The sequence below is a fragment of the Rhizopus microsporus genome (assembly GCF_002708625.1).
Source record: "Rhizopus microsporus ATCC 52813 unplaced genomic scaffold scaffold_13, whole genome shotgun sequence".
NCBI classification, from domain to species: Eukaryota; Fungi; Mucoromycota; class Mucoromycetes; order Mucorales; family Rhizopodaceae; genus Rhizopus; species Rhizopus microsporus.
In genome coordinates, this window is record NW_019671928.1 from 135085 (window position 1) to 143567 (window position 8483).

Consider the following 8483-nt stretch of genomic DNA (forward strand, 5'->3'; position numbering starts at 1 on the left):
GTATTCGATTGTTTAAATCATTCTTTTTTTTTCTTTCTTTCTTTCTCTCTTTTGTTGTCTTTACTGATATCTTTTTTTATTATTTCCACCGATAAAACATAGACTTTTTTACAAGGTAAACTATACATAAATACACTTGCATATACACACATATACGCAAATATTCAAATCAACAGCATTATTAAAATGACCTTCTTTTTTTATGTTCATTCATTTCGGAATTCCCTTTTTAAAAAAACTATTATATTTTTCAAAACCTCGTGTTATTTTAACAAAACGTGGTTCTTTACACAAAAAAATTATTTCGGTGTTTAAAGATGATGCTTTACAAGTTAGTTGTTCTTGGTGATGGTGGTGTTGGTAAAACTGCCTTGACCATTCAAGTAAGTACGTCTGATGATTGAAGCTCATGTGATTAACTTTGTTTTAGCTGTGTCTTAATCATTTTGTTGGTAAAATATGGGAACAATCATTTAAAGAAACATACTAACTCTCCTCTTTCCCTTCCTCCTTTCTTGTCTCCCATCTTGCGTTGTTTAGAGGTAAAACAAACATATTATTAGGAGGATGAAGGAGTCAATTAACATGATCTATAGACATACGACCCAACCATTGAAGACTCATATCGCAAGCAAGTCGTTATTGATGATCAACCATGTGTTCTCGAAGTATTAGATACTGCTGGTCAAGAAGAATATACTGCATTAAGAGATCAATGGATCAGGTAGGATCATGTTGACACACCGAGAATATAAATATTGATATACTCTTTCACATAGAGACGGCGAAGGATTTTTACTTGTCTACTCAATCGCATCTCGATCAACGTTTGAACGTATCGAACGTTTCCGCAACCAAATTTTTAGAGTTAAAGATGTTGAAAATGTACCCATGATGTTGGTTGGTAACAAGTGTGACAAAGTAACTGAAAGAGAAGTGACTAGAGAAGAAGGTATTGCTATGGCTAAACAATTGGCATGTGATTTCATTGAAACCTCTGCAAAGACCTGCGTTAATGTCGAAAGGTCATTTTATCAAGTTGTCAAGGCAATTAGAGCCCAAAGAGAAGGCTTGAACCCTGGTGGATCAAAAGGAAAGAGTAAGAAGGAGAAGAAGAAGAACTGCTTGATTTTGTAAATTATTATTCTTCATTTTTGTTTTTGTTTTTTTTTCCCTTCTTTGCTGTACTTCTACCCTCTTCATTTACACGCAACAAAAATACCACTTTTCGTTTTATCTTTGAGATGTGCTTAATTTTCTATATTTAATGATAATTTATATAAACAAATAAATACTAAGAGCCATGATTCTTAAACCACTGTGTCAAGTTTTCATAGACTAAAAATGTGATGCAGGTGCCTGGTAAGACACGAATGACACTGGGTGCTAAACCCTTATAAAAGCCAAGAAATCCTTCTGCTTGGACCACTTTTTTTGCGCAGTCGATCACTCCTTTATATGTATCTTTTGTTGCCTGATCCTGTCCAACGAATATTTGAGCTGATATTATTAGAATAAATCAGTAATTTATTACCTGAAGTCGACTCTTTAATACTTGGTAAGGATAGGTTACTACGGCTGCAATCGTCTTGGATGTGGCTGCCATCACCAAATACTCTGTTTGACTTAGTTTTGCGTTCAATTCGTCCGACGCAATAACACCCATTTGCTGTCTCAACTCGTTTCTTCTCTTTTTCATTTCCTCATAGACCATAAATTGAATTGCACCGTGGGAAACGCCGAAGAGAGCAGGTATCATACCACGATAGAGTCCCCGAATGCCTTCCTCTGTATACAGCCTCCTGAGGCCGTCAAATAATCCTTTATAGGCGTCTGGCATATGTCGTGTGGTAGTGCACATGCGTGTCTTGACAACCCAAAGTGGATTGGCCATTAGAGCCGTAAGTGCACCTAATACAAAATGAGCTTCCTCTACCCACTATTTGTTTGTTTACTTTTACCTGCTTCAGCAGAAGCTGTCAAGTGTTGAACAGGTGATAGTTTGCCTTGACTATCCTTTTTCATGTATTTTTTGATCAGACTGTACCAACCAAAATACATTCCCCAACTCAAAGTTGATCCAGCCATGTTGGGTGTGATTCCACGGTAAAGGCCACGCCAGAAGCCCTCTTCTACTAATATCTCCCTGAATGCCTTAACTGTTCCTCCGAGCATTCTCTGATTAGAGTATCGATTGACTTTAAAATGGGGTTCAATTATTTGCTTTGGTTCTGGTAAATGCTCTCTCTCTTTTTTTTTTTACCTTGAAAGCGAATCTTGATAAGATCCAGGGGATGAAGTATGGCTGTTGACACCATGCCAGCACCAAATCCTGCAAGTGCTTGGTCCTAAGACAGTTTTAGCCCGCTGTATGTGAACATGAGTGAAGAGACGGTTTATTTACTGTATGCGGTGAACCTGTGAATGAAGGTGTCTTGGTAGTTGCCATTTACACTATTTAGAAATTATTCACAGACTGATAAATGAAATAAAATAAAATTTCAGACAAGTGAGACAACAAATGATAAAAGGGAGCCCACCAGAAGCAAAAGAATGAATAAAGAAAATGATTAATAAATCATTTGATATTAGACACTTATGTTAAAAGAAGAGAGTTTATAAGAGAAAACAGAAAGCAAATATATAAAAGAGATGATTATATCTTACCTAAAGTGTATCTTGGGTGAAAGCAGCGATAACTGGCAGAGAAAAAAGGAAGAAAGAGCAAACAAAAGAGTAGAAGAGGTAGAAGGAATAGTTGAGATCAGAACCAAGCTATCTCCAACTTTCACTGGGGTAAGCTCAATTTATGATCCATAACACTATACGCTAGTTTCTTACAAGAGTAAAAAATATAACATACCTTAAGACTGGGGAGTAGTTGGTCATACCTTTCGATCCAAAAAAGAAAAGAAGCCAAAGAATATTTATATTAAGTCTCTGACAACTTCTCAGTTAGGTGTTATTTATAAAGTATTGACCACATTATACGAGACTCTTTTCTCAAAAAGATGAAGATCATTTTATATTATTATGCGCTGTCAAGTCGAAAACGATAAAGAAAAGATTGACAGCCAAGATCACTAAAGTGGAAATCCCATTGATCTTGTATTGTGTGCCAATAACTACTATGGTATACACATATATATATATATTTAAATTAACAAAGTAGGTTTTCTAGATTCATATTTCGTTCAGCAGTGGAAGAAGAAGAGCTAGGTGGGCTTGGTAATTCTTGTGTTTTTTTATGGTTTGTCAGCAAATCCATCGGCTTCAGCCCAGTGGAAGGTGGAGTCGGTAGCACAGAAGGTTGCTTTTTAGTAGGGGAGCATGGCGTTGACCAAGATTCTTCGTCATCTTCTTCTTCATCATCCTCTTCTTCTTCATGTCCGATTTGAGGTGGTGGCAGCTGTTCAGTAGATTGTTCTTGCTGTTGCTGTTGCTCTGGTTCTTTTGACTTAATTTTTGGAGGCAACTGATCCGGATCTTTGCCTAAGTCTTGAACGACCTTTCTGAGATAGACTATATAATCAATCGCACTCTGAAGGACGGTCATTTTGTGTAAGTTGTGTCGATCGGCACAGGACGGGATCAATTGTTTGAGTTGAGCTATTTTATCATTGATCCGTTCACGCCGTCTTCGTTCAATCGCGCTATGAGATATCTTTCTGGCTTGTTCTCGCTCATCTGCAGTTGTGCTTGAGATTGAGTTGTGACGGCCTGGATGTAATTGTGGCGAGATTTGGTAAGGATGGTAGGTATAGAATGCAGCTGCAGGGCTAGTAGCTGCATTTGAATTAGGTGTTTTAGGCAGAATACGTGGTTGATTAGATGAGGAAGTAGAAGATGTAAGCGTAGGTGATTGACGAGGAGAGATGGGAGGATGAATGGGCAAATAATAGGGATGTGGCGGTGGATGATAGACTGGATAAGGTATAAAATGATAAGGTACCATGGGGGGAGGTAAAGCAACGGTAGTGGTAGGTGTTGAAGGGGGATTGCTTGTCGGTGCTGTTCCTGTTGTTGTCGTCGCCTTGTTAGTTTCGATCATTGATCTTTTTCTTTTCTTTGGTGCAGGAGCCATTCTTTAATTGAAGAGAAAGAAGGAAGAAAAGAAAACAAGAAACGTAGGAAAATAATCCTATAATACACCTTGATCCAATAACAAAGGTATGAAAAAACCACGTGTAATTCTGATTGGTTGATTCATGGTCACGTTTAGAAGATGGATCCACACATATTCCCCTTATTTTTTGTCGTTTAATTTTACACGTGAGCTCAAATTGAAACACTTGCCCAATCTAATTAGTTTGACTGCATAAATGCTTCTTAGGGTTCCAAAAGAAGGTGGATGTGTGCTGGGTTCGAATGTCACTGATCACTATCCATATCAACGGTTGCTATCATATGTTACCATAGCAGTTGTTATTACTATGGATACACCTGCTTACATAGCCGACTGCAGAATGCTGAAGCATTGTATTAAGAATTTATCTAGTTATCTTTTTTTTCTGTTTAGAGTTTTCTCTGTTTTTTATTTTAAAAAATAAGATGATCAAGAGATCAGTGAATGTACTTTTCTTAAATCAACAAATGAAAAGCGTTGGCGAGTGCTCGCTCTTCAATGGGACCAATCAGAGGAAAGTAAGGAATTTCTTTAAACATGCTGAACTGATAACAATAGTTCTTGTATTCAATTCGACACAACCACTCCTTTATTTAAAAAACATATTTCCAAACTACACATACATTTATCAAAAAAGGATTATATCGAATGTTGTTGGAAAGCAACCATTTACATAAAGAATATAAACTCAACTTTGCCTCAAGCGGGACGTTGAGCGGTACTGCTTTTTCTCCTCTCCTCCTATTCTTTTCTCTCTGCCTATTTTTTTCTTATTCCGCTCTTTTTCTTCGTACTTTGCTCCCAATGTCTGCCAGACCACTTACCCAATTCTCGTGTAAGTTGCATCCTACTAAAAGATAAACCATGATTTTAAACCATTCATAGTTCGTTCTCAAAAGGATTTGACAATTTGGAATGGCTATCCTGAGCTAAAGCCTACCAGCCAATTCGCAAAGTAAGAAAGCATAATTCTCTTTGCATGACATTCCTGTATTTATTCATCCGTCTAATCTAGACCAGAAGCAGCCGCTCGTATGTTCCTGTACAGTAAACATGGTCATGCCTACGCTTACTCCACCAATCAATGGTAAATCTAGTGATCATTGCTATTTATGGTTATTAATATGTTTATAGTGTGAAAGTGTTTGATGCCAACAGTCTGGAACCACGATGCGAAATTAAAAGAGAGAACGTGATCGACTTTTGGTTCTCACCTCAAGGAAGTTATGTTGCCACTTGGGAACGTCCCTGTAAGCTTGAACTTGTTTATTTTTTTTTTGGATCATTAACCATTCTGAACAAAAACTACAGCCAAGCGAGAAGATGGTTCTGCAAACAACAACTTGACCATTTGGGATGCAAAGACAGGGCAGGAAATTGCAGCTTTCAGCCAAAAAGCTCAAAATAACTGGTAAATGAACATTATCAACAAAGAGAGAGAGAGAGACTAAAGGGTATGCATTAGGAATTTTCAGTGGACAGACGATGAAAAATACTGCGCTCGTATGGTCACTGGTGAACTTCATTTTTGGGAAAGTAGAAATGTTGGCAAAGGTAGTATCGATATTTTTTTTCTTGTTACAGTTTGTTAACATACAACGTGTAGCTGTATGGGCCAGACTTCAAATCGAAGGTATTGCTCAGTTTTCATTAAGTCCAGGCAAATCTCCCGCTGTTGCAGTATTTGTGCCTGAAAAGAAGGCAAGTATTTTACAACAGATAGTACTAGGGCTTGACTAACTGTGTGCTTAGGGCGCTCCAGGCGTTGTTCGTATGTATAGTGTTCCCAACTTTAAGTCACCACTCTCGAGCAAGACATTCTTCAAGGCAGACAGCGTGACGCTCTATTGGAACGATTTGGGTACTAATCTCCTTGTGTTAACACACACTGATGTGGACAAGTCTAACAAATCATACTATGGCGAAACAAACCTTTACTACCTTGCCGTCGCTGGCAATTTTGACTGTCGCGTGCCTCTTGACAAGGAAGGTCCTGTTCACGATGTTACTTGGGGACCTGATTCAAAAGAATTTATTGTCATCTACGGTTCTATGCCTGCCAAGGCTACTTTATTTGACCATAGAGCAAAGCCTGTTCATGACTTTGGTATCAATCCTCGTAACTTTGTTCGATATAATCCTCAAGGACGTACTATTTGTATTGCTGGTTTTGGAAACTTGAACGGTACTGTCGATCTTTGGGACAGAAAGACGTTGAAAAAGCTTAATACCTTCTCTGCATCCAACGCCTCTCACTGCGAATGGTCTCCCTGTGGTCGATTCCTACTGACTGCTACCATGACGCCACGTCTTCGTGTCGACAACGGATTCAAGTTGTGGCATCAATCGGGCACATTAGTGTATGAAGAGGAAATCGAAGAGCTCTATCAAATTTCATATCGTCCTCAACCTGTAGCACTTTTCCCCATGCGATCTATGTCGCCTCCACCTACACCCGTCAAGATACTTCCATCCAAGACAAGCGCAGCCAAGACAACAGCAATTCCTTCGGGAGCTTATAGACCACCTCATCTTCGTGGTGGTGGTAAACCTATGTCACTTTCTGAACGTGCGGCTGCCTTGAATGGTGTTGGCAAGGGCGCACCTTCCCAGAGAAAAGTTGTTGGTGCTCCCGTAGGTGGAAAACCAAAGAAAAACAACAACCAAAAGAAAGAGTCCAAGAACGAGTCAGAGAATAACTCAACTACGGGTGATGCTGCATTATCGACTGAAGATAAACAAAAGAAGATCCGTAACCTGGAAAAGAAACTTAGACAAATTGCAGAATTAAAAGAGAAAATGGGTCGTGGAGAAGAGTTGGCCCCTGCTCAGCAACAAAAGGTTGCCAGTGAAGTGTCTATCTTAAGGGAGATTGCCAACCTGCGTCTCTAGAGTTTACTTTTTAAATAAAGTTTATTCCTTGTCTTTGGAATAATGCATTCTCTTTTTATTCTACTTAACGGCCAACTAATCGTAATAAACAATAAAAGGGACGATCATGGAAACTAAAAATCTCAGTCACTGTGAAAAAGAAGAACAGGCGACTGTCCGGATAGTGAATATTGAGGGCACTGCTGCTGCTGCTGATATACAGGCGTTGCAACCAGGTACATATCTGGCTGACCGGGAGACAGCGCTATGGCAGGAATATAAAGGCATTTTAAACCTTGATTCGAAGATGGAAGGGAAGATTGCTTCTAAAGGAGCTGATGTTGCCATGGTGATTTGGGTAGAGAGGTTAGAAACGGCCAATCTAGTGACAGTGGAGACCTAAGTTACACGCTCAAGGAAGTGGGTGGTTTGTTGCTTGAGTAGAACTATTTCAATCTTCACGGCAGAAAGCTCTGCCTGGACATACTTTCCAATTAAGGTAAAAGGTAGCAGAAGTGATGAAACCGTGCAGCGTTCAGTTTCTTTCGTTCATCTGCAAGTGTCAAGTATCAATACAAGTTTATCCCATAAGATTCTGCTTATATTTTATGTAGCTTGGGTGCGTGTTTCAACAAAAAAACGACAATGAAAAACCGCTGCATATTGTGGTTCAGAATAACCAAGAACTTTGGCGTTGTAGATAACACTAGTGCTAGAAGTGACTTATTCTCAAATATTCACATGGTTTTCATTTTACGCGTTGTAGTCACGTTACTGCACGTTATACAGTCTTTCCGGAAAGTAAATTCGCCTGTGATCGAAAATAAATGCACCCAATGGTGAGAACAAAATTCATGTTGTATGAAATGTAAATTCGTCGTCACCAAGAATATTTTCGTAGTATCAGTCTTGACATCCACGGATATACTATGTTTCCAAAAAACAATGCCCCATGGCCCTTGTTCTGACTCGCTTGTCCCGCCCTCTTTGCTCTCTGGCGTGTATCTGGAACGTTCCCCAATAGTCTCTTCTGACGCCCTGGGTTCTCTGTGTCCTCCGTTCCTTTTTTTTTTTTGTTTAAACAATCCTGGGTAGTTATCGCTACCCTCCCCAGAATGCACCTTGGTGGTAAGTAAAACTAATATTGGGATATGTGCTCTAATACTAACATACTCTTTCTCTCTTTTTCTACATATACTCATTATCTCTCTCTCTTTTGACATAATGTCGTTTTATTCAAACGTGTTTTTCTTTGTCGTCTTTTTACGTAAATACTTTTTTTATTTTACAACAATATTTTATAAAATTAACGTCAATAATTAACAAGTACAGATTTGGCAATCGGCCCCTTTGGGCCGACTATAAAATAATATTTTGATCAGATAAAAAATCATTTACTGCTGCTATCCATTCCAACACGTATTATTAGATATGTATTCTGCCTATAGATGAGTTTTTATAAAGAAGTGAGCACTTTTGCCTCATA

The 8483-nt window shown here is 38.7% G+C and overlaps 4 protein-coding genes across 4 annotated transcripts; 2 read left to right on the forward strand and 2 right to left on the reverse strand.

Annotated features, from left to right (window-relative positions):
* Positions 1-46: 46 nt before the first annotated feature.
* On the forward strand, positions 47-1137 carry RHIMIDRAFT_228576 (small G-protein Ras2; the record flags this gene model as incomplete). Its single annotated transcript, XM_023607620.1, has 5 exons — positions 47-115; positions 318-383; positions 431-448; positions 597-724; positions 780-1137. Exons 2-5 carry the CDS (start codon positions 318-320, stop codon positions 1135-1137), a joined length of 570 nt encoding a protein of 189 aa, XP_023464247.1. The 5' UTR covers positions 47-115.
* A 169-nt stretch (positions 1138-1306) lies between these two features.
* On the reverse strand, positions 1307-2581 carry RHIMIDRAFT_217292 (solute carrier family 25 protein; the record flags this gene model as incomplete). The annotated part of the gene is made up of 5 exons (XM_023607326.1): positions 2405-2581; positions 2264-2348; positions 1962-2198; positions 1535-1911; positions 1307-1480 (listed from the first exon to the last, which is right to left on the reverse strand). Coding segments are annotated over exons 1-5 (918 nt in total), but the record flags the coding sequence as incomplete, so codon positions are not given.
* Positions 2582-3099: 518 nt separating this feature from the next.
* Positions 3100-4084, reverse strand: RHIMIDRAFT_298612 (uncharacterized protein; the record flags this gene model as incomplete). Its single annotated transcript, XM_023614304.1, has 1 exon — positions 3100-4084. One exon carries the CDS (start codon positions 4082-4084, stop codon positions 3161-3163), a length of 924 nt encoding a protein of 307 aa, XP_023464249.1. The 3' UTR covers positions 3100-3160.
* Positions 4085-4930: 846 nt separating this feature from the next.
* RHIMIDRAFT_285484 (translation initiation factor eIF-2A) lies at positions 4931-7018 on the forward strand (the record flags this gene model as incomplete). The annotated part of the gene is made up of 8 exons (XM_023613284.1): positions 4931-4961; positions 5012-5081; positions 5142-5213; positions 5261-5376; positions 5438-5537; positions 5592-5680; positions 5733-5827; positions 5879-7018. 8 exons carry the CDS (start codon positions 4931-4933, stop codon positions 7016-7018), a joined length of 1713 nt encoding a protein of 570 aa, XP_023464250.1.
* Positions 7019-8483: the final 1465 nt, after the last annotated feature.